The sequence below is a fragment of the Rhinolophus hipposideros genome (genome assembly GCF_964194185.1).
Source record: "Rhinolophus hipposideros genome assembly, chromosome: 10".
Taxonomy (NCBI): domain Eukaryota; kingdom Metazoa; phylum Chordata; class Mammalia; order Chiroptera; family Rhinolophidae; genus Rhinolophus; species Rhinolophus hipposideros.
The window spans coordinates 14,313,813-14,338,751 of NC_138056.1; the positions used below are offsets into that span (position 1 = coordinate 14,313,813).

Below are 24,939 nucleotides of genomic sequence, written 5' to 3' on the forward strand. Positions count from 1 at the left end.
CAGGAGAGGTGTCAGTGGGCGGCCGGCATCCTCCACATCCCGGGGTGTGGGTGTGGCCCCCCTCAGGGGGTGGGTGGGGGCTGGCACAGCAGTCGGCCAGCGGAGGGGGTGTCCGGAGCGCTGGCGGCTGGGGCGGCGCCGGGGGCGAAAGCGGGCAGGGAGGCTTGGGGAGGCGAGGGCGCGCGCGGGCGGGGTGAGGAGGAGCAGGGGGCGGGCGGCCGCGGAGGGGCGGGCGGCTGGGGGGTGGGGGCGGAGCCGGGACCGCAGCGCCGGCCGCTAGATCCGCGCTGTAGCCGCCGCCGCCGCCGCTCTGGGCTCAGGACTCCGGGCGGGCGGCCGGGCGGGCGCGCGGTGAGACTCCGGCGCCTGCGGCTGCTGCTCCGCTCCGGCCCCCGGGGCTGCGGCGCTCTGGGTCCCGGCCCCTGGCCCGCGCCCCTGCGCCCCTGCGCCCCCGGTCCTGTGCCCTGCCCCAGAGGGCGCTCTCCGCCGGCCGAGCCGACTCAGGCTCTCGTCCCCGGGCCATGAACAGGGGCCCGTGAGGGGCGCGCGGAGGCGGTGGAGGAGGCGGGAGGAGGGAGGCCGAGGAGGAAGGCGCGGGAGGCGGAGGATGCCGCCGCCACTGCCGCCGCCGCCGCCTGCCGGCCCGGGGCGAGCTTGACTCCAGAGCCGAGGATGGAGCCGGCGCTGGGCGCTGCAGCGGCTCCCGGTGCGCCCCCGACCAGGTATCGGCGGGGCCCGGCGGGCCCCGGGGCGGGCGGGAGCGGACCCGCGCCGCAGCGGCCGGGAGGGGCTCGGGAGCTCGGGGAGACGCCCCTCCGCTCGGGGTAGTCGCTACCGGCGATGCGGGGCCGGGGGGGGCCAGGGGCACGTTGGGCGCAGGACTGGGCTCTCCGGGCTGGCGGCGGGTGAGTGCCGGGATCGCCCCAGCGCACCCCGCCCCCACTCAGGGCGGACAGCAAACTTGAGACGCGCGCCGGCCCCGAGGCGCCAGGCTCCCTTCCACTGCGGAGCACTCGGGGGCTGCCCGGGGCTCCCCGTCCCGCAGCCTGCCTGGCTCCGGGCTGCTGAGGCGCCTCGAGACCCTGAGGTCCCCACCCCTGCACCAACTTTCCAAACCAGGACGGCACCCAGGGGCAGGGGGCTGTCCCCGGCTTCCTGCTTCCAGCCCCGTTCCCGCACTCGCCCCAACACTTTGCGATGAGCTGGCTCCCGGTGGGTGCCCGGGTCCCTAGATGGTGCAAAGCTCCCCACGGGAAGCCAGAACCAACCTCCCGCTCTTCTCTGGATAGGACGCAGGGACCAGCCCTTCCTAGGCTCTGGGAACCCAATGCCTGCTTTCACATTAACAGCCCAGAGTATACCAGGCCGGGAAGCTAGGGGTTAAATGGTAAGACCTGGGGGTCCTTCTAAGGTGTCATGTTGGTGGCCTGTTTTTGAAGCCACAGGGTGTCCCCTCCCCCCATCTGGGACCTGGCCTTTCCCAGGATTAGGTTCCTTACCTCTGGTGCGGGTTATCTCCACGGACTTAAAACACTGCTCCTAAGTGGGAGGCTCCTAAGAAGGGCTGCTTGGGAGTCCAAGTGCCAGAGGTTGGGGAAAACCATTTACACAGCGGTGGAGGCAGGAGATGGGGAGGTGGATGTCCAGTCAAGGACAAACATCTCTCTGAGATCTGGGAGGGGTAGGGGACAGAGGAGACCTAGGAATTGAGGGCAGGAGGTAGGCACCCTGGCTCCGAGGGAGCTGCTTTGGCAAGCCAAAGGAACCAGCAGGTGTAAGAGGCAAGCAGGTGGTGGCCAAGGTATCAGGTAGCTGTCTTCAGGGGTTCCCCTCGAGGTGGGGCCACTTGTCTCAGGCAGAGACCTTACCTGGGCAGACAGTTCCCAGGCTCCAGTCCCCAGCAGCTGAGGACATTGACAGGCATCACCATGACCCTGTTTCTTTTTCCAAGTGCTCTCACCGTCATGACTCACACATTGGATTCACCAGGGAGATATCAAGACTCCAACCTCTTCTCTTCTCCTCCCTCCTGGGTCTTCAGGGAACTACTGGGGAAAGGAGGGCGTGACTTTTGGGGTCTTAACCCCCTGCAGGAGGCCAGGAACCCATCATTGCAAACTTTAATTTCCCTGCTTTTGACCCCAATCAGGGCAGGTGTGTGGCTCTTGGCCAGGCCAGAGTGGGGGACAAATGATCTCCCCAACACTGAAGGGTTGGCTTTGAAATCATGGCCACACGCCCCTCCTGGCACATAGGCTAACACCTGGCCTCATTGCAAAGCAGAAACACATGTCCCCCCTAAAATCCAAATTGCCTTCCTTGCTGAATGTTGCAATGCTTTTGGCCAGAGTTTTCCTCCTTGGCATTTGGAATCAAGCTCCTCTTGCAGACAGCTTCTATTCTCCCTGGCCCTTCAGCCCACTCTGCCATATGAGGCCCCCTTACCTCCCTGACCTCACCCTCAGGGCCCTATATCCATGGGAAGGCTGGTGCTGATGGTGCTGGTGGAGGGGTGTGTGTGTGCTGGCCGTGCACGCATGGAGGAGGTGTACATCTGTGCACCACTGAGTCTGCAGGGGGCCCAGACGCCAGGCTCTCACTGGGGAACTAGGCTTGTGACACTCCCCCTCCCCCATTCTCCCTGCCCACATCCCTGTCTCCCTCCCTTACCCACTGTGGGTCTCTCTCTACTTTTCCAACTCACTCTGCATTGGTGTGTTGGGAGGGAGCATTTGATATTCATAATCTGGTTCAGAGAAGGTCCCGAAGCCCTGAGTCACTGTATGGTTTCTATGGAAACAGACTTGTTCAGAGGACTTGGTGTAGTGGCGGTGGGGAGAGGGAAACATATAGTAAAAATCGGGCTCCACAAGTGTGGCAGGAGTTGGACCAACTCCCTTCAAGGGGGGCAGGAAGAGGCTGGGCAAGGCTCTGGGGGCCCTATAGGAGGAGCTGCCTTGCCCCCACCCACTGGGTTCCCCCATCAGAAGCTGCTCAGCTATCTCTGTGGCTCTTAGCAGGCTGTTGCTTCTCCCATGGGCCTTCTGGCTACGTGCCAAGGCTCCAGAGTGCTACTATATGCCTCAGTTTCCCCCTGTGAAATGGGGAGAAGAGCACCTACCTCACAGGGCTATTGTGAAGGTCGAATGCATTCATATGAGGAACTCTGAACAGAGCCATAAGTGTTCTTTAAGTGTCATTATTAATTCAGGGGGGTTGGAAAGAATGCCCCCAGTGTGTTCACCTGGATCCATCCTCTTTGTCCTGGTAGGTGGCCTTGACATCTGGCAGGGCTGGCCTCCTGCTTTGGAAGAGCCACCTCCAGCAGCCCTGGTACACCCCCAGCTGGGCACCAGCTATCCATTTCTTCTTCCCACGGAGCATTTATTTAGGTTGTTGGGGACCTGGGACCATGCTAGGGAACCCTGGCTGCTGTTCAGACTCCACCTGTCGAGGGGCCTTGTGGGAACAATTCCAAGTCCAGAAGGATGGGCAGCTTCCTGCCTCAACCCCCTTGGGATTAGGCTAGGAGAGGTGCAGGCTCTGAGGACAGACAGAAGGGATTGAGATGGGGCGACTTTCCCTGATCCTGGAGAGGCTTGTTCACCTGGCTGGAGAGGCTTCTCCCTCCTGATGATCTGCCAAGGTGGGACCACGAACTCCCCGGAAAGATAACAGACCCTGCCCCCCCTTTCTTCCCCTAAGTCAAACCTCTGTCGTTCAAGTGTTCCCGGCATACCCTACAGGGTCTAGACTGGCTCAGGGCTCCAGCCCGTTCCCACCAGCCCCCTGGGAGAGGGGCCTGCCCACTGCTGTTTATCCCAGCAGCACCTGCCTCAGGCAGCGGCTCAGGGACATTCTGGGCGACAGTGATACCTCAGCCAGAGTCTCCCTCACTAGCCCTTGTCTCCATTGCTGCCCTCTCCTCCCTGGCCTGCAGACATCCCTTCCTCTTAGTGTCACCGTTGTCTCCAAGGTGGAATTGGGCTCCAAGCTCCCATCCCTACCAGCTCTCGGAGCTACAAAGTATCCTCGATATCTGCCAGCCCTTCTCTTTTGTAGGTGGGAAAACTGAGATTCTTGGGGTTGCCTGTTTGGCCAGAACCCAAGCTCGCTGTGGCTGCTCCAAGCTTCACACCAGCTCTGGGGATGCCCTTCCCTCTTCCCTGGTTCTTCAGGTAGCCCCAGATGCCGGCCAGCACCTCCCCACCCCCCATTCCCCAGGCTCGGTTTCCTGCCAAGGCTCTTCCCCCCCGGGTCTCTGTGGACCACTTTGCTGTCCTCATTGGTGTTCATAACACCTTCCAATGTAATATCCTCTGCAAATTTCATTAACGGACTGTTTACTCCCTTCTCTCAGGATCATTAATGAAGATGTTAGATAAGATCTGACCCAGTGCCAGCCCTGCCCCCACTCTCAAACTCGGTCCCTCAACCCTTTACCTCTTGGGCTCGCCTCCTCCACCTGGGACCCTGGGGACCGGCCCCCCTCCTGCTTTTGCCACATGACAAGTGCTTAGGGCCAACTCTTTTTGAATTAATTTTGTAAGATTACTCGAGGCGATGTATCAAATGCTTTGCTAAAAATCAAGATATATTACCCTGCCTGCATTTCCTTCATCTACCAGTCTTGTAATTCTATCAAGAAAGCTATCAAGTTTGTCAGGCATGATTTGTTCTTTATAAATCCCCATGGTGCCGCACGGGGCAGAGTTCCCGCGTTTTCTAAATGTTTAGAGATTCCCTCGTTGTGTTTGCTCCTTGATGAGAGCTGGAAGGCTGTGGGCCCGGAAGTGTGGGCATACTCTCACTCATCTCCTAGGGCACGGGGAACAGGGCACAGCCCTTCTCTATTCGGGATCTCTGCGGTGGGTAGCAAGTGGTTTATCGCCCACTGAGCCCCTTCAGTGCTCTGAGGGTCCCTAGCCAAGTCCCTTCAGTGGGGGGTGGATACAGGAAGGGTCCCCTGGCACTCTCCCTCATGGACTTTGTAGACGGATGAAGACAATAGATAAGTAGGATGTGAACATTCAAAGGTATTCTTGAGTGATTGCCGTGTACCAGGCAGTTTGCTAAGAGCATTATGTGTGAGGAGATGTCATTCAAGCCTTTTACCTGGCCTGGGAAGAGTTCCGCTCCCTGGCAAGCGGTGGCTCAGAGAGGGCCAGGCTGCCCAGGATCCAAGGTGTTTCACTCTCTGCTAAGAGTTGCTCCTAACCATTTAAGACGTATGGACAGGATCAGGGGAGCTATTTGGGGTGGTTCAGAGCAAAAGTGTTAGGAGGTCGGAGGGGGAAGGAAGGGAAACCTGGAGGGAGAACCTAGGGAATGTGAACACCTCGCTGCACATGCACCTCGGGGTACACAATACCCTATAGTCTGAATGCAGAGCCCTACTTGGCCACTTTCCAGCTGTGGGAGCAAATCACTTAACCTCCTTGAGCCTCACTTCCTCACCTGTGAAGTGTATGCTCAGTGAGTAGCTGCCATTTTGTTTTCTTATGGCGGTCCCTGTTGATGTGGGGGCAGCGATACTCATTGATGGTCATGTTACCAATGGGTGGCTCTCCTTAATGCTGCTTGTTCAGGAGTGAGAGGAAAGAGAGGTTGAGCCATGCTGGCATCCTTATCACCAGCTGTGGCCTGGTGGTAAGTTTTGGCCTTGGGGAGCAGGGGGCCTTCTCTGGGCCTTGAGCCTAAACCATGTGCTTCATTCCAGACCATTTCAGGCCAGGTGGTAATAAAGACATCTTTTGGTGTCCTCTTAGCTGCATAGGATCTCAGCGTTCCTGTCTCCTTGGCCATGAAACCACCCACTCTTCCCTCTGTCTAGCCAGACCTGGAGCCCTGGATTGGGCAGCAGGGTGTGTTTTGGCTACTGCGTTATCAGGTGTGACACTGCGCCAGGTGTGTCTACACCCCTTATCTCTTCTAATCTTCGTGATAATCTTCCTTTTTGTCATTCAGCTGGGCAGGGAGAACCCCTGGGAAGTGGTGAGATGGCACAGACTCATTTGGTATACCAGGGAATCAGGCAGGAAAGGCCATAGGCAGCTTCCCATCCTTCCAGCTGACACTGCAGGGACCTGATCCTTAAATAGGTGTTTGTCGGATGAGCCCATGTCTGGGTCAGGGTGAATGCCAAGGGCAAGGGACCCTGGTGCCCACCTTGGCCCTGGTACTCTCTGCCCCTCACCTCTGGTCTCCAAGTGCTGCTTGGTGCTCTTGTTCTTGGGTATGGCCTGTGGGTAGGGCCAGGGCTTAGAGGTCCTCAGAGCTGAGTTTGTATCCTGGCCTGACCGTGGGCGAGCTGCACAAGCTTGGACAAGCTCCCTCACTTACGTGGGCCTCGCTGCTCCTCATCTCTGACAGATGGCAGTGGTGCCTGCAGTAAGCACCCCCTTGATGGGAACCAGAACCCTGATCTTCTCTGGGCATCTGCTTCTGCAGCCCCCTCCATTCTGTTAGAGCCCCAAGGCTCAGGCCAGCCTCCCCCGTGTCCAGCCCTCTCCCATACCCAGGGGCCAGCTAGGCCTTATGCAGGTGGCTTTGAGACAGGAGACTTGGGGATCCAGGGAAAGATGGATGCCCTCCCTGCTCCTTCAGCAGCAGCTGCCTGTGCTTGAGCTCCTGTTGGTGGCTTCCCATCCTTGAATCTGGGAGGATGGGCCCAAGCCTCGGTGTCCAGGGGGTAGGGCCTCCGTACTATTGTGGCTCTGACTGTGCTGCTGGGGAGGGGAGGGAGGACAGGAAACCAAGGACTTCCGCCCAGTGTCAGGGCAGAAAGGTCCCGCCTTCCACAGGCCAGGCTGTGGTAGGACTGGCCTGAAGGAACGGGCCCTTCTGACTCATCCCTCTCCCAAGAGGTGCTGGTCACATGGGACTCGGTGCCAGGAGCTCATTCACCTCCCCACTGTGGGGGAACACTTTCCTCAGATCGGGCTGCTGGGCCCAGGGCAGGACCATTAGGTGGTCTCTGTAGCCTGAACAGCAAGGGTCTCTAAGCACACAGGCTGTAGGAGCTTCAATGGAGGAAACTGTGGCATCTGTTTTAACTTCTTTAAGCATTTCCAGGCCACGATTGCCTGTTTGTAGGTTAGGGTATCCTTAAAAATCACTCTCAGGGCTCCTGCTTCATGGCTACTGACCAGCACTGTGCTAAGTTGTTGGCATTCGTCGGCTTTCTGTCTCCCAACCTAAATATTTGAAAGATTCTGTGATCGTCTTTCCCATTTCATAGATAAGAACAACTGAGGCCTGTAGGGGTTAAGTCCTCGGCTCAAGGTCTGATAGCTATAAAGCAACAGCAGCGGGAGTTAAATCCAGGCCTGCTGGCCCTACAGTGAGGGTGACTTCTCAAGGAGGCTTGAGACACCCATGGGTGTCCCCAGTGTCATCACGCGTGGACACTGGAGTGACCTGCTCTGAGGACTCCAGAGCTCCTAAGAGGCAGCTGAGGAGCTCTGCTGCTGATGAAAATTTGGTGGACCAGTCACTCTTTGCCTGTTTCTCTTGGGAATCGGAACTGTGAGAACTCGCCCCCACTGGAGGTGCTGAAGGGACGTAGTGATTCAGCCCATGGCGTCTGTGGACAGGCCCCAGCCCAGGCACTTGAGAGGTTGTACACAAGCACCACGTTAGTGTTGGTGCAGATGCGTAGGCCTCTCAGTGTTTCAAGTTGCTGGGGCAGGACCCCAAAGAAAAGCACTGGTGCTTCCAATGTCCCCTGGGCTGAGCACAGAGGCTAAGTCTGGACACCATCCCATCACCTCCCTGGAAGGTATTTGGCTGAATTATGTGCTAGCACACTGCTCACCTTGAAGGATGTTCTAGAACACGGACCCAGCAAACTCGTCCTTGGGCTTTGTAGGTATGAAGTCTTGAGGACGTCGGTACACGCTCAGGGCTCTCTGGGAGACCCCTCAGGCGAGACCCCTCAGGGGAAATCTGGTGCTGAGTTCAGGATCAGGAATAGCTGGGCATCTTTCGAGCAGATGCTTCAATCTTCACCTCGTGGGTACTATGAAACATGCAAATGAAATATTTCCCTTTTCCCATTGGCCGCCAGGCAGCTCTGACCCGTATGGGTAGCTCAGAAGTGGTGTGGCTCTCATACACGGACCTGGCTTCTACTTCTTTTAGCCTTTTTATCTTTGTTTGCCACTTGCCTCATTTTATCACCTCATTTTCCTTAGGAAGAAGAGACCTTGCTGTTTTATGTGTGTTAACTTTAACTAAACAAACATCTATGGTGGATTAGCGCTGGCTACTACAGCCGTAGGGATTAAGCATTTCCTCTCTGTGTCTCCATCCCAGAGGCTTGTTCACCAACTCCTCCCTCCCTGTCCATTTCCCCTGCCCCTCGTTCTAGTTCCTGGGACCCCAGAGCATTAGGGCCCCTCCAAACCGACTCCTAAGTCTGGTTAGAAATCTGATGTTCAGATATTCTTTCCTTTGCTCTCCCTATCACCCCAGAGCTGCACACACTGCAGGAGAAAAACGGGGAGGGCAGTAATTTTCCCAACTCAGGCCTGCGCTGCTCCCCACAGCCCAGGTCCCCTTTGAGGTTTTGCTCTCTTTCAGCTCCTGCCCTGTCTCAGCAGCCCCAGCTGATTGCTGTCCTTAGTGGCCCACTTGAGCAGACACAGCCCCATGCTAGCAGAAAGGTAGTGACTTTGACCCTGGTGCCTTGAACATGGGAGAGAGGAGAGCTGGCTGGCATTGCCCTGGGGACACAATCGTTGGCTCAGTGAGCTGCCAGTGATTTTCAGGCTCCACCCTTTCATTCGTCCTCCAGTTCTTGCATGGGTGGCTTCACTCTGTCCCCCAAAGATAATAAACTCAAAGTGAATGAAAAAGCTCGATGGAAACGGTACCTTCCTCCCACCCCAGTCTCCTAGCTCCCCCCTCCAGTGTATCTACTGGTTCAGTGCAAGTTCTTTCAGTGGTTGTTTACGCATATATAAAAATACCTACATCTATATACACATGTCACCCATTAAAAAATGAGAAATGTTGGTATACTATTGCACACGTTTTCTGGCGCTAGCATTTTTACTTAATGTATCTTGGGTCATGACCCAAGTATATACTAATACTCCACATTAGTATATACACATCTGTGGAGCCTTCTGTGATAGAATCAGTTGAAAAGACAATCTTAGGGTTGGGAGAGTGCACCCAATGGAGAAGTTAGGTCTCTGGGGAAGAGAGGGGGTACCCATGGGCAGGCTTTAGGAGGGCTAGAAGCCTTCTAATTGTGTGTATAAAATTCTGGGCACAAATGGATCTTTCTGGGAAGAGGGATTATATCTCTCTAAGGGGTCAGTGGCTCAGAAAAAGCAAAGCTCTGGGTTGCATGGGATTTCATGGGGAGGGGGGAGGATGAGGTGGAGGACAGGGCGGGGCTAACTTGTTAGAGGGCAGAGCCCCTTGGTTCTTGGGCCCCACTGGGGCAGCCGTGGATCAGGCTGAGGTGGGAGACAGAGATACCCTATCCTGGTATCTTCTTGGAAGATGACTGGGGTCTTCCAACTCCCCAAAAAGGGTCCCCTTGCCTGCAGCAAGTGTGGCCCTGTCTTGAGAATGGATTATGGGACCTTCCTGGGATCAGAGAAGCCCCGTGGTCAGACCTGAGAGGTCCTTAGAGTTGCTGGATCTATGGAAAAACCAAGGCACAGAGAGACCAGGGGGTGAGTCCAAGGTCACCGGGCCAGGGAAGGGCAGGGCCTGCGGGCTACTCCTGCCTTTGACATTCAGTTTAGTGTTCCTTCCCCCGCCAGGGTGGAATGAGACCAGGGAGAAGCGGCCCATGGGATGAGGTGAGGCTGCCTGTTGCTGCTTGCTTCTTGCTGTGTGGGTGAGGAAGAGGAGGTGCACGAGGCAGAGGCCGCAGCCTGGGTGGGTGTGTCATCATCACACCTCACTGCATCCTGCAACATCACCTCCCGCTGGCTTCATCCTCACTTTAAGCTGCAGCCAACCAGCCAGGAATTCTGAACACAGTAGAGACGCAGGGCTAAGCGGCTGCACTACAGGATTCGGCCACTAGAGGGCAGAAGGCAAGCCACTGCAGAGGCTCAGCAGGAGAAAGTTCCGGGGCTGGGAGAGAGCCAGGGAAGAAGGGGCAGTGGGCGGAGGCCTGCCTGGCAGAGGTCTGGGCACAGTAGTCAGGGAGAGTGTGTGCCTCACTGCCAGAGTCAGTGATGATTTGTTCTGAGGCGTTTCTCCTAAACAAAAAGCAAACAAGACATTTAATGATGATCACAGTAACTTACATTTATTAGGTGCTTTATGCCAGGCACTGTACTAACTAATTAGTCCTCATAACAGTCTTGTTAAAATTATCCCCAGTTTGCAGGTGAGAAAACAGAAGCCCAGAGAGATTAAGAAATCTGGCCATCAATGGGGCCGGTACCAGAGCCCATGTCCCAAGCATCATGCTGTGCCATATTCTATGCCTGACATTGACTAAATGCTTTAACTCTTTTAATTCTTACAACCACTACTATGGTTATACCCACTTTACAGGTGGGGAAACTGAGGCTCAGAGCCATAGAATCACACAGGTCCACACAGCTGCAAAGCGACATCTAAGTGGGTGTGTTCCATGGCTTGAGCTCTTAGCTCTAAATTGTATTTCTCCAATGTACAGCTGTTTTCCACTCCCTACTGTGCCCTAAATCTGTGCCCTAATGTGAAGGTGGATGACACTGAAATCTGAGCTTTCTGTTGGGAGTGGGAGTTCACCAACTCCCTTGCCTTCCAAGAGAAGTCACAGATTCTAAGATTTGCCTGGATTTCAATTAACCAGAGGTGGAGGGAGGCCATGCCAGAAGCTGCCAGAAGCTTAGGGTGGGCTCAGAGTCTGGCTTGGAGGATGAGGGCATAGAGGAGTTCCTTACAGTGGCCAAAGCTCCTCTGGGAACAATGGGACCTGGCCCCGGGGCCTCCGGTTTTCAGGGCACATGCCTCTAGCATACCAAGGAAGCTTGGCCAGCCCTGGCCCCTGCTCTGCCAGGCTGGTAGGAGAGTGGGGACATTTCTAGGAGGGCCTGCCTTCCTCCATCTTCCTGTTCCCATGCCCTGGCTTTGCCCTCCCAGGGAGCAGGGGGTGGCCTGCAATGGGGCTTTTGAACACATTGCCCTCCTTGGTATCCAAGCTGTGCCTTGTGAATCTGGAATCCCACTTTCTTTGGGGTTTATAACATCAAGATGCCTCAGTTACTTCTGATTCATTAGCAAGGGCGGCAGCTTCCAATACTGCCCTAAGTTTCTCTGAGTGGGGGTGAGGAGGGGTAGTGGAGGGAAGAAACTGAAATGGTGCCCTCCCCTCAGGATGTGCCTCTTTAAAGAAAACCCCGGGTGAATTCTGCTTTTGGAACTGAAATCCTACAGTTAAATGAAATCTCTGTAAGGGTTCTGTTTCCTCTCTTGGTGGGGACCAAAAGGAGTGGAATGTGAATGGAATAGGGATGAGGAAGGAGGATTTGAGCATGGACTCCAGAACACAGTGCCTGGGCTGGAATCCTGGCTCTGCTCCTCACTAGGGGTGTGAGCTTGGGAAAGTTATCTAACCTTGCAGAGCCTCAGCTTCCTTATCTGTAGAGTGGGCTTATAACAGCATCAGTCTCACAGGATTGGCATGAGGGCAAGATGAGCTAATGCCTGTGAAGGGAGCATATGCCCAGGACAAACATCGTGAATGCCCAGTAAGTGCAATCCTTCCTTTGTGTTTTTTTACCCATATTGTCTAGAACAGTGTCTGGCTTGTGCTGGGTATCTGACAGACGTTTGTGAATAAATACAAAGAACGTACAAACAAATGCAATGGCACCACAGCTAAAGAATTGGCCCCTAAATGATGTAAAAATTTTTCCTAGCACTACATGTTGTTTAAAGGTATTCACATTTGTCTTAGGGCACTTACGCAGGGTGGGCCTGCACTTCGCAGAGGAGTCAGATTTAATGCAGAGGGGCCATTCTCTGTGGGTACCTCATCCAACCCAGCATCCTCTGCTGCCATGGGGTGAGGTAGGGGTTGGATAGGGTATGATCAGGGTTGTGTCTTTTCTCTCTTCACATTGGAGGTTCCCAAGCATCTAGACTGTGCCCTTCCCCTATTTACTGGCACCTGGTGACATGGGACTGCTTCCTATAGGTACTAAGTGGTATTTCATACTTAGAACAGGACTCCTAGGCCCCAGAGCCTCAGCTGGCCCACTGACTTCTCAGTCCAGCCTTTGTGCCTCTCCCCAAGGCTAGCAGACTGCTCCAGCTCTGTTTCTTCCCTCCTAAGCAGACACTGTAGGGGCAGAGCACTGGCCTAAGAGTCTGACCCAATGGATTTGAATCTCTGCTGCTTCTTATTTGCTTATGCATGTATGCTTAGTTTTTGAGCCTCAATTTCTCCATCTGAACAATGGGAGTGAGGACCCTGACCTCCCACCGGGGGTTGTAAGGAACAACATGGTGTCGAGAGTGGGGTGAGCTGAGCCAGGTAGTGATGCACATTTGGGAAATGAGGACCCACTTACTCCACCCCCAAAAGAAGTCATGCCAAATAAGGGACATGGGAAGAATATTCAAAAAGCACATGAGTTTGCCCCCTCAGCCATGAGCCCATAGAGCAACAAGACCAGAGAGCAAAGGGAAGGAACATGCTCTCAGCCTTGGAAATCATCTGTCTGCCCCCTTCTAATGCCCGGTCTCTCTCGCGTCCAATCACAAATGGGCTGGGGACAGTAATCGAATGCATGTTTGAAGACCAAGTGCAATCAGGCTGGAGGAACAGAAAGTCACATATTAAAGGGAAGGAGCGTGGGTTCTGGGGAACTGGCTAGATGTGGGTTACACCAGGCATGTAAGCTCAGGGAGGTTACTTCTGTGCTTCAACTTTCTCACCTGTGAAATGGAGCGTATACTGGTTTCCACATAAAGTTCTTGCGAGGAATAAACAAGCTCACACAGGTAAAGGATGTAGCACTTAGGAAGTACTCTGGAAATAGTTCTTTAGCTAATCAAAATAATGCTATGATCTTGTTTTAACTTAGAATCCGCAGGGAGCATGAAGGTCGGGAATGCTCCCTGGTCCACTTTTGCTTTGAGTTTCAGGTAGCCAGTCTCCTTTCTCCAGTGTGCTTGGAAGACGAACCTCCCTCCCTGGATGTCCCTTCCTTGTGGGTTTCAGCATTTGGGCTGTCGCGACTGAGCTGCCATTTCCACCTGGAGGTGTGGGGTGAGGCCCACGGCCCTTGTTGACGTCCACTAAACCCTTCCTGAACAAGCTGAATTTTGAAAGGTCAGCCTGTTGTGTTGATTTCAAATGCAGAACAAATTGGGGCTGTGCTCCGGCCCAATTTTCTGGGATAAGTTTGACTCTGATGCTTTGCTCCATTGTTGGCGGCTGAGTACTGGGGCTGGTTGGGTCAGTTGGTCACTAGAGCTGAACAGAGATAGCTAGGCCTGGGGGTATTTGTGGCCAGTGGATTTCTTTGCAGTATCCTTGGGTGGTGGGTGGGGGTTGCCTCACTGGGCTGTTCCCCTGTGTGTGGCACTGAGTCTTGGGCAGCTGGGGGTACAGACTTGCCAGCTCCCTCTGCCCACTGGGTCTGGTGGGAGCAGAGGGATTGTGGCTTGTTAGGAGGGTATGGGTTGGGGGAGGTGGGTGGAGGGGGTGGGATGTAACCCAAGACTCAGGGCTGGATCCAGAGCATCAGAGATGGCACTAGGTTATGTGGGTAGATCTGGGAGAGCAGGCAGAGCCCTCATCACTCAGCCCTGGAGGAAGGCAGTGGGGCACAGAATACAGGAAAGAAATGGTAGGAGTCCAACCTCATCCTCAGAAGCCCTCCTCTCCCTGTCTCTCTGTAGTCTGCTGGCCTCAGGGCTGCCTACTGCACAGGCTGGGACTGCCAGCTAGGCCAGGAGACCTGGCAGCTGTGGACTCCCTCCTCGGAGCAGCCCCTCTTTGGTGAGTGGTGGCGCCCTCCCTGCGTTTGCTCTTGGAGCAGTCCCAGCCCTTCCCCGGGGCCTGGTAGCTGAAGTAGCCTCACTTGGGGGACTTCCAGGAGCTCAGGTTGGCTCCTTGCCCTGAACCCTGGGCATAACCTTCAACGTTTCCTGCTCTCCGGGGGCCCTCCCTCTCCCCCCCAGCTTTCCTTGAGATGCCCCTTTCCCCCCACCCCTCTCTCTCCTCTCTGTCCTTCCTGGTTCTCTGGGGCCATTTCTGGGTTACAGGTGGGTCCCCGAGCTCACCCTGTGGACAGAAGGGGCTGAAGGCCTAAGGGTGGAGACCCTCGAGGACTGGCTGGGGTGGGGGACCTGGAAGGCCAGTTTGCTCGGCTGTCAGTGGGGGCCATCTGCTCCATGGCCTGGACTCCTTCCCTCTGTGGCCGGGAGCAAGTTCTGGAGGACGCTGGGGCTTGGGACGGCATGCTTCTCAGCAGACCCTGGACTTGTCTCTGCTCTGGGCCATTTGCCTCTTTAGAGACCCCTGGGGCCCCAGGAGTCCTCATCTGGAGTGAGTTGGTCACCTGCATCTATAAGTTGGGGGGGGGTGGTGCTTGACACAGTTGTCCACCTTTTCTGGCCCAACAGGCCTGGGGTGGTGGATGCTGGCGGCCCACTGACTCACAGTATGTCAGGGTCCTTGCTGCATGCAGGCTTAGGTAGCAAGGAAGCACCTGCCATGGACCCTTCTTCCTCCTGGGGGTGAATAGTGGATGGAGGAAAGATGACCACGTGGGGAACTGGTCAGCTCGCAGGGGTGAAAGAAGATGCAGGTGGGCCCAGGAGATGCCGGCAGGCGACAGGCAGTGACAGGGGAATGGCTAATGGCAGGAACTGGTCATTCCCTGTGTGTGCGAGTTGGGGAAGTGAATTCGTTGCCCATTAGGGCCCCACTAAGGAACTGAGAGTTCCGCTGGGCGGCCCCTGCAGCGTTCTGTACGTTTGTACGTTAAACCCTGCGGAACGGGGTACAGGGAATCAGTTTGTTCCGTCCCCAGTAACTCCTGCGACCCTCCAGAGAATGGTGAAGTCTACTGTAGAAGCTGCTCAGGCCTTAGGTGCATGACTGAGTCCTGGGCCCCCTGTAGACCCACTCTTGGTCCCTGGGAGGCACACAAGCCTGCCCAGCTGCCCCCTGACCGCTGCCCGCCTTTGCCTGCAGACCTTGCAAGGTGGAGAAACAGCCCCATGAAGGTGCCCAGCCATGCAATGTTCCTGGAAGGCCGTCCTCCTCCTTGCCCTGGCCTCCATCGCCATCCAGTACACGGCCATCCGCACCTTCACCGCCAAGTCCTTCCACACGTGTCCGGGGCTGGCCGAGGCGGGGCTGGCCGAGCGGCTGTGCGACGAGGGCCCCACCTTCGCCTATAACCTCTCCCGCAAGACCCACGTCCTCATCCTGGCCACCACACGCAGTGGCTCCTCCTTCGTGGGCCAGCTCTTCAACCAGCACCTGGATGTCTTCTACCTGTTCGAGCCCCTCTATCACGTCCAGAACACGCTCATCCCCCGCTTCACCCAGGGCAAGAGCCCGGCCGACCGGCGGGTCATGCTGGGCGCCAGCCGAGACCTCCTGAGGAGCCTGTACGACTGCGACCTGTACTTCCTGGAGAACTACATCAAGCCGCCGCCCGTCAACCACACGACCGACAGGGTCTTCCGGCGCGGGGCCAGCAGGGTGCTGTGCTCTCGGCCCGTGTGCGACCCTCGGGGCCCCGGCGACCCGGTGCTGGAGGAGGGCGACTGCGTGCGCAGGTGCGGCCTGCTCAATTTGACCTTGGCGGCCGAGGCGTGTCGCGAGCGCAGCCACGTGGCCATCAAGACGGTGCGGGTGCCCGAGGTGAACGACCTGAGGGCCCTGGTGGAGGACCCGCGGTTAAACCTCAAGGTCATCCAGCTGGTCCGAGACCCGCGCGGCATTCTGGCGTCCCGCAGCGAGACCTTCCGCGACACGTACCGGCTCTGGCGCCTCTGGTACGGCACCGGGAGGAAGCCCTACAACCTGGACGTGACCCAGCTGACCACGGTGTGCGAGGACTTCTCCAACTCCGTGTCCACCGGTCTCACCAGGCCGCCGTGGCTCAAAGGCAAGTACATGCTGGTGCGCTACGAGGACCTGGCCAGGAACCCCATGAAGAAGACGGAGGAGATCTACGGGTTCCTGGGCATCCCCCTGGACAGCCACGTGGCCCGCTGGATCCAGAACAACACGCAGGGCGACCCCGCCTTAGGCAAGCACAAGTACGGCACCGTGCGCAACTCGGCGGCCACGGCCGAGAAGTGGCGCTTCCGCCTGTCCTATGACATGGTGGCCTTCGCCCAGAACGCCTGTCAGCGGGTGCTGGCGCAGCTGGGCTACAGGATGGCCGCCTCCGAGGAGGAGCTCAAGAACCCCTCCATCAGTCTGGTGGAGGAGCGGGACTTCCGCCCTTTCTCGTGACGGGGGCTCCGTGGGTGGGGGTGAGGGGCACATGGTGTCGGTTTTGATAAAATGGACCGTTTTTTAACTGTTGCCTTACTTCCTCCTCCGTCTCCCTCCCTGTCTTTGTGTCCTTCTTGCCCCTTGCCCACCCCCCACTTCCTTCTGCCTCTTTTATCTCTGAAATTTGCACTATGTCTTGGACAGGAATCACTGGGGCAGAGGGGGAGGGAAGTGGGGTACAGTCCCCTCTCTACCCCATTCAGACACATGGACATTGGGTCTCTGCGTGGATGGTGACAATGTTTACAAGCACCACACTCACACCTTCACGTCCGTGCACACACACACACACACACACATACACAGGCACCCACAGGAGAGACACCTCAAACCACACGACTTCTGAAGCTTTTCGAATGGATGAGTGGTCAGGGTATAGTAGTTTTTGTACTGTCTTACGTCTACAAGGTAAGACGTTCAAAAGGAAAAGGCCACCTCTCTCTAATTTATGAGTGGTGTCTATCCCTCCTCATCCTGCATCCTGCCCCCAATGCCCACTGCCCCCGTTGGAGTAGAAAAACTGCTCCCTCCTGCCTGCCCTTGCCTGTCGGTGAGCAGGTTTTTACTGTGAGGTGAATATGGACCTTGTTTATTTTTTCCAGACTGTGGCGATGCTGTCTGTCTGTCTGTCTGAGTTTTGTGGCTGCCCCTGGACCAGTGATGGCTGATAAATCTTACGGATTTCTGATTGATCTTGGGGTCTATCTGTGATATTTCTTTGTGCCAAAAAGAAAAAGAGTGGATCAGTTTGCTAAATGAACAATTGACATGCTTTATCTGTGTTTTCTGTAAATAAAAGAGTGCAATACTATCTGGGTGTGATTGTGGGACATTCTGAATGGGTGAGGGCAGGCCTCAGTGGGGTCTAGGTGTTTCTGGCTTTGGGGAGGAGAGGAGGAGGTGGTGGTGGTGGGGAGTCAATGACTACTCTCTGGCTTTCAGAACTCATGTCATCCTCATCACCCTCCACACTGAGTTCAGGGTTTCGTTTCCATCCAGTTGAGACCAGGCAGGTGATGTTCAAAATATTTATAGCCAGGGGTGATATTCAAAATGGAACAAGTGGTATGGTTCGCTGCATCCATCTCCAGAGGTCAGGAAGAAGTCCCGCGACACATTCCTATGCCAGGTGTTACCCCTTTCATTGTTGGGTCGAGGGCAAGGATAGCTGGGGAGGGGGAACATTCGAGGGATGGGTTGGCTCAGGGCAGTGGCTGCTTATCTGCTGGCCTGGAGGTAGTTCAGTATTTTAACAACGAACGTAGATGTTCTGGTGTCTACGTTGGTGCCGTGTCAGACATGCTTATTTCCTTTCCCATTCTTGGCAATCTAGCAACTTCCTTCAAGCAACTTCCCTAGCTCTTTTCTTATTTCAAGAAAACAGCTGGCCTCTGTGGTAGAGGTCACAGCTCTGTTGTCCTGGGACAGGGAGAGTGCCCGGGATTAGGCAGCCCCAGTAGTCCTGGGCTTTCTGAGACTTGGTCCTGGGCTATATTCTATGAGTCGGGAGGATACAAATTCAGCCATTATAGCAAATACCTTAGAAAATAGTAGCTTAATCAAGACAGGCTATTTTGTTTCATTCTCACTTAGCCGTGCACGCAGGCGTAAGCTGGTCAGGGCTGCTGTGGTGGCTCCCACGTTATGTGCCCAGCTATCCGGGGCCCTTGCTCTTTCCATGTTGTTGCTGCTCCCTTGTTCTAAAGTGTTGCCCTTGGCTATGCGGTCCAAGATAGCTCACCGGGCAGTGGTAAGGAGAAAAGGAGGGAGAAGGGAAGGCATACCGCTGTCATTTGTGAGCAAAATCCCAAAGTTATAGACATTACTTGCACTCATGTCTCACAGGCTAGGACCTGGTCATGTGGTCACATTTAGCTGCAAAAGAAGCTGAGAAATGTAGTCTTTTATCTGAGGGGTCATGACTATTAAAGTGGCCAATGAGTTAAAGGTTTATCTCTCTGGGCTTCAGGTTTCTTTTCTGCAAAAGGGAGACAGTATGTTTTAAACCCTCCTCTTTCAAGACCAGGAAGCTTTTGGTGCCCCCTTCTCGGCCCCTGGTTCACAGGCACTGCTGCTCCAGCTCGTGGTGAGTGAGCCAACCTGTAAGTTGGCTTCCTGGTATCAGTGCCCAGGTGACCAGTGCCTCCCTCAGGGCCCCGGTCAGCTGTTCTAGCACTTAGGGAAGACCTGCTCCAATGGAGGCCACAGCTGGTTGGTTCTTTCTCTGTTACAGTAAATGATGTGACACTCGTCTCCTAAGGAGCTCCTTCTCTTCACTCACCACTGCCCTGCCTTGGATTGTTCCAGAGCCGGGGGGGCTTCTCTCCTCTGAGTGGATGGCTTTATGTTGAAACTGGGAGACCTTGGAGCTCCTGGCCTAGCTGGAAAGACACCATTCCTTCAACTGCTACGACAGGAGACTTTAATAATGCTGGCTGGGGCTTTCAGAGGAAAGTCCTGCTTAGTGAACGAATTCATGCATTCATTCAGTACTTCTGACTTGTGTGTGTAGGTCCTGGGGTTATGGGGCAGTCCTTCAAGAAAGACAGTCTAGTTGGGGTGGGGGTGGGGGACGACAGATAAAAGGATGGCTACAGTGTGGGTGAAGCACTGTGCCCACAGGTATGTGCCACATGGGCCTTGCATCAACTTGATTCTAGAAACCCCAAGGCCACTATAAGTCACAGGCTTATTCCCTAGGCCTCAGGTGTCATTTGATATGTCCCTGGTCTTGGGACTTAGAGAAGGGCTTCTCTGTGGTGGTGGGCCTGAATGGAGTGTTGGGGAGGTGGGAACTTGTTCTGTGCAGGATGTGAGAAGATGGTTACCAACCGAGGACAATCACACGCCAAAGCACAGAGGTGGAAAGGCATGGGGCGTTTACAGCTGTGTGGGCTGAGGGCAGGCATGTGTGAGGTAAACCATGTCCCACATCCTCCCCTCAGCTTCTCCAACTTGGAAAATCCATTTTATTAGGACAGTTCATCCTTCAAGGGATTTCTTTATGCTGAACAAACCCCCAAGATAGAGCATCAGAAACCAGAGATGTTGCCTGCTTTTAGGGTGAAGACCAAACTTTTAGAGTGCTCTCGGAGGCTTTGCATGTCCTGGCTCCCACTCACCTCTACCTTTGCCTGTGTCATGCTTCCCTTTACTCTTCACTCTCTAGTCTTTCTGCTTTCTTTCAATTCCTTGAACACACTGAGGTAGATTGTTGCAGTTACTGCCCCCAATTTGTTCACACTAACTCTGGGCTTAGCCATGTACCTTGCTTTGGCCAATGGGAAGATAGCAAGTGTAATGGATGTGGACATTAAAAATACCTGAGCTTCTGAGGTTGTCCTTTTAGGCTGCCTTGTGGAAGCCTTTAACTATTATGTGAAGGAAGACAGGGTAGCTGGCTGGACAGTGACAGATCATTAGGCGAAGAACCAAAGAGCCCCAGCCAATGGTCAGCCACTGTCTTCACTGAATGCCAAGTTTCACTGACTTGGCAATTGACACAGATGCAGAAGTGAGTCCCAGCCAAGATCAGCTATGCCTTTACTTGGATTGTTGGAACTGCCTGGCTGAACCCAGCCAGATTTTTGACTCATAAAATTGTGGGTTAAAAAAAATGATTGTTGTTTTAAGCCACTAAAGTTTTGGAGTGACTTGTTATGCAGCAAAAGCTAACCAATACACAAGACATTCTCTATTTCTTTTCAGGATCTTTACACAGACTGTTCTTTATGCCTAGATTACTCCGATTCCTCTTTTTACCTAATTAATGTCCACTCATCCTTTGGAAGTCAGCTTCATTATCAACCCTTCCTTGGTTTTACCAGCTCTGTTATCCTGCTTATAGGCCCTTATATAACTGATTATATATCTTACATATCCTCATTATAGACCCTTCTGACAGGTACAGCTCTTTTATGGTGTTTACCACAGTTGTAATCACACTTTTTATTACAGGCCCTGGCACACAATACGTATCCAATAAACACTGGTTGAATGAATAAAAGGATGAGTAACATAGGTGCTCCCCACCGGATAAAATAAGTTCCTTGTCCTGGGTCTTCTAGGGCCTGGGCAAGGCCTCTTAGAGATCTAAATGAGACCTGAGGCAGCTAATGCCTCCCAGGCTGTTTCTGACAAGTTATGGGGGGGTGTAGCCAAGCTTTGTTCCAAGAATCCTCATCCATCCTCCCCCACCCCACCGCACACTCATAGTAAAAAATTCTTTTTAACTCCACACTGATATTGGCTCTCCTGTTCTTTGCTGCAGTACTCTCACCTGCCTTGCCCCTTGTTACAGTTTCCAAAGTTAACACTCTGAAGGAGAATAATAGCAAATGAAAAAAACACGTGTACAGAATTCCACAGTTTACAAACACGTGTACAGAATTCCACAGTTTACAAAGCCCTCTTCCTCCTCCTAATAGTCACACCTCTAATAGCAGCTGTTTCCTGCTCACCCAGAGGTGCTTGTTCTAGCCAGGAAATGGTGGTCAGAGACCCATGTAGGCAGGACTGGCCCCGCCCCCACCTCTTCTGTTTGCAGCGCCTCGCCTCCATGGCTTGGATCCTAAGGCGTAACTTCCGGGTCTTGTCCCCACACTCAGGGCTCCTCTCACATCTCAGGCTCTAGGGACTGTGTCCAGTCAGTTCTTCTCATCACAGGCTTCCTCTGTTTGTGTGTTCCCACCTGCTCACTCCTCGTCAACAGCAGACTTGATGGCCTCACAGCCCCACATCCCTGGGGCTCTTGGCTGCTGGCTGAGCTCCACTTCCTATCATCCCGGAGGGTATTGTCCAGAACAAACCTGCCCTTCCTGGCTCATCCCCGCCCTGGGGGAGAATTTGTCCCTGCTGGAATGCCTTTCCTTGTTGCGAAGGAAAAGATGTGGGAGAAACCCCTTCACAGACCCACTGAAAAAAACACACCAACTCCTGTTTCCTGAGGGCTGGGAAACAGGCTGGAATCGAGTCCTCATAGACAGTAGCCATGATTGGGACTCATGGGGAGTGTCGCTGCAGTCAGAGCTGAGTGGTCCCTGGATGGGCTTTGTGTGTGTGTGTGTAGGTGCAGCTGGGAGACTGATGTCCAAGTTGAGGATTTAGCTGGTCTGGGGGCCTGCAGCCTGACTGCCCAGGGCTCCCCCAGAACAATGACCAAGGCTTCACGGAGTCGCCAAGTGCTGCATCTAAACCTTGGATCTGCCTACCCTGCCTGCCTCCCTCGAGTTGTATTTTCTGCTTCTGGGAGTTGCCGCCTTCTGATGATTCGTAATTGCAATAGCACCTTACTCATCTAGGGAACAATTGTGACAAAAAGCATGGTTCTAGGTTCCAGTGCCATCTTTGCCACTAGTTGCCGCATGACCTTGGGTGCGTCACTTAACCTTCCTGAGTCCCCATGTCCTTATTATCTATACAGAAATCATCATTATAGTACCAACTGCAGAGAATTACTCTAAAAACTGCCTAAGATGCATAGTAGGTGATGGGCACATAGGGTCCATCCAATAAACGCTGCTCAGTATGTTGCTATCATCATCAGTATCATTCTGCCTACAGTTCCTGGCAAGGGGTCTGGAGTATGATAGCTGCTCAATGAACATTTGTTGAATGAATGCATTTTTTTGGAGTATGAATGTGTGTGAGCTCTTCTAATTTGAACTGCTACCAATGTACTGAAAGGGCACAGAGCCCTTATCTGCCGAGGCCTAGAACCGAAGACTAACTAGAGAGAGAGAAGTGGGGGGTAGCCAGAAATGCCCACAGAATGGCCAGTTAGCACTGGGACAAGCTAGCCTACCCACAGAAAGGTACCTGTAGGCTCCTAGTGATGTAGGTGATGTTGGATCTGCCGGCAATTTCTGGGTGTGGGCCGGAATCATGTCTCGTGAGACCGAAGAATGGAAAAACGAGAGACCAGGAGAGGCAAAAAGTTTTAAAAGAGGATAGTTTATTAGAGGCAGGAGAAGAGGTTGCAGCTCCCAAGCGGGAGGGGGTCTTGAATGGGGGTGCCCAGTGACTGAGGCAAAAGGCTTTTACTTTTACATTTTCCTCTGCCTGCTTGGGGAAGAGGGCTGGAGCCTTCGAATAGAACTCATGTATTAGGTTTTTTCCTTTTTGCTCATCCTGAAGGGATTAACAAACCAACCCATTCCTATCTATCAGCTCTGCTCCTTTGTCCGGCCAGAAGGGATTTGATATTATCTGTTAACCTTAAGGCATATTTCCATGTCTCTGTCCTAGAGTAAAGGAGACATTCGAGGACCTGGAGTTTCAGGATAGGGCTGCTTTTTTGTTTATTCCACCAGGGACACCCCTGTCTACCTAGCAACCTACTAATCTACTAACTGCCTACTAACTAACCTGTCTCACTAACACCTTGGAGGAATAACGATCAGGGGTAGAAGATGGCTGAGTTGACCTGCCATCTTTTGGCCGCATTCTCAAGATTGTCTAACTGTCTGGGGAAATGGTTTCCTAAGGTGGTCTCAAGCCAGCGGCCCAGCCACTGCCTCTTGGTTAGATGAACTTGGCCTTTCTGCCCCCTGTAAGGCACCTTCATCTGTGCTTCTTTTCCATTCAGAAAGGACCATTTTTAGGATTGGGGATCAGAATGTCTTTTTCCTCTTGAAGGCGATAAAGGATGTCGAGTTTCCTTAAACCTGAATCTTAGCTCCCTAGTGGATATGGGGGACAGCCAGCAAACCACACTCAATTATTGGAGGCTTCCTCCTCTGGTAAATTCTAGCATAATGGCCTCAGGCAACAATGCCTTCTTTTGGCCTTGCTCCCTGCTTTCTTCCTTCCTTGGTAGTACCACACCCTGGCCTTGGGCTGGCTTTGGGAAGCCAGATGTGGCTTTGGGAGGAAGGCCTTTGCACCAGAAGGGAGCGGGAGACTTTTAGAACCATTCGGGAAGAGTAGAAAATGAGGAAGTTAGAGGACAAGAGACTCACCGTGAGACTCTGTTCCACTGCATTTTGCTGGACAAATCAGAAAACTTCCCTGAGTCTCAGTGTCTTAGCTATAGCCCGGGGACAATGATGAAAAAGAATATATCTTCTGCAGACATTGGCAATAGTGGGCTACGCATGTCCGTCCAGTCAAGTTAAACATATTGGCCAAATATGTCTCCTGTCTTAAAAAAAACGCACATCTGTTTATTTTAATGGTTACTGAGAAAGGCACGTAATATATATAATTGTGGATAGACTAGGCACGTAATATATATAATTGTGGATGAGTCTATAATTGTGGATAGACTGATTTATCTATTTCCCCATGTGATTCTGTCACTTTTTTCCTTGTGATTTTGAGACTGTGTTTTTAAGGTACACACAATTCTAAAATTGTTAGATATTTCAATTTATGATCTGAACCTTTTGTCATTATGAAGTGGCCTGTCTACCATTGTAATACTTTTGCCTTAAAGTCCATTTTGTCTAATGTCAATACAGCAACAACAACCTTCTTTAGGTAGAATTTGCGTGATTTATTATTCCATCTTTTAGTCTCTAAAAATGCCTTGTAATTATTGATGTATTTGAATTTATAGCTACCATCTTATCTTGTGCTTCCTATTTGTCTCACCCATTAAGCTTTTTTATACCCCACTTTTGATTCAATATTTTTTTTGTCTATTACATCTTCTTCCCTTCACTGATTACACAATTACATATCTGTTTCTATTCCTTTAGTGGTAACCTTAGAAATACAAAATTCCTTTCTCAGTTTATCTAAGTCTTAACTTTATCCAGAGTTAATCAATATCTGTACCCTTCTCTTGAAAAACACAGTTAATACTTTAATACACTTTAATTCCTTTCACCTTCTTTTAAACATCTAGGTTGCGGTGAATTTTTAAAACGAGGGCCTTATATGTGGTCTGTTGTGTTTTTTTCTAAATCATCAAATTAGTTTGTCATTTACACACAATAAGCTTCGCTCGTTTTAAGAAATCTTTCTGATAGGTTTTGATAAGTGTATATGTAGTTATGTAATCACCACAGCCATCAAAATGTAGAACCTCTCTGAAACCAAACGTTTGCTTGTGCTCTCTTTTAGCCCATCTTCTTGTCCTCAGCCCTTGGCAACCATTGAACTGCTTTTTGTCACTATAGTTTTACCTTTTCTAGGATTCTGTACAAATGAAATCATATAATACGTAGCCTTTTGTGTCTGGCGTCTTTCACGTAGATGACAGTTGAGATTCATCCACGTTGAATGCATCAGCGGTCTGTTTCTTTTTATCGTTGAGCTGTCTTCATTCCTTTGTGTGGATCCAGATTTCCACCTGGTATCATTTTCTTTCTGCCTGAAAAACCTTGTATTTAATATTTCTTGGAGTGCTGATACAGTCTCCCAGATTTTGTCTGAAAGTCTTTACTTTTGCCTTCATTTTTGAAAGACATTTTCATTGGCTTTGGATTCTAAGTTGGTAGTTT

At 53.0% G+C, this 24,939-nt stretch overlaps 1 protein-coding gene across 5 annotated transcripts; it reads left to right on the forward strand.

Moving 5' to 3' along the window:
• The first annotated feature begins 254 nt into the window (after positions 1–254).
• On the forward strand, positions 255–17,303 carry CHST1 (carbohydrate sulfotransferase 1). Of its 5 annotated transcripts, XM_081064235.1 has the most exons (5): positions 255–722; positions 1,290–1,387; positions 13,108–13,300; positions 13,873–13,972; positions 15,173–17,303. In XM_081064235.1, the coding sequence occupies exon 5, from the start codon at positions 15,215–15,217 to the stop codon at positions 16,448–16,450; it is 1,236 nt and encodes a 411-aa protein (XP_080920361.1). In that variant the 5' UTR covers positions 255–722; positions 1,290–1,387; positions 13,108–13,300; positions 13,873–13,972; positions 15,173–15,214; the 3' UTR covers positions 16,451–17,303. The 5 variants fall into 5 exon arrangements, with proteins under 5 accessions (XP_080920361.1, XP_080920359.1, XP_080920358.1 ...); XM_081064233.1 differs by lacking the exon at positions 1,290–1,387; XM_081064232.1 differs by lacking the exon at positions 1,290–1,387 and having other exon boundaries at positions 13,114–13,300.
• The last annotated feature ends 7,636 nt before the right edge of the window (positions 17,304–24,939 follow it).

Bases quoted from the DNA above. Each gene is read 5' to 3' on its own strand.
- CHST1 (XM_081064235.1), top strand. From the start codon at position 15,215: ATGCAATGTTCCTGGAAGGCCGTCCTCCTCCTTGCCCTGGCCTCCATC.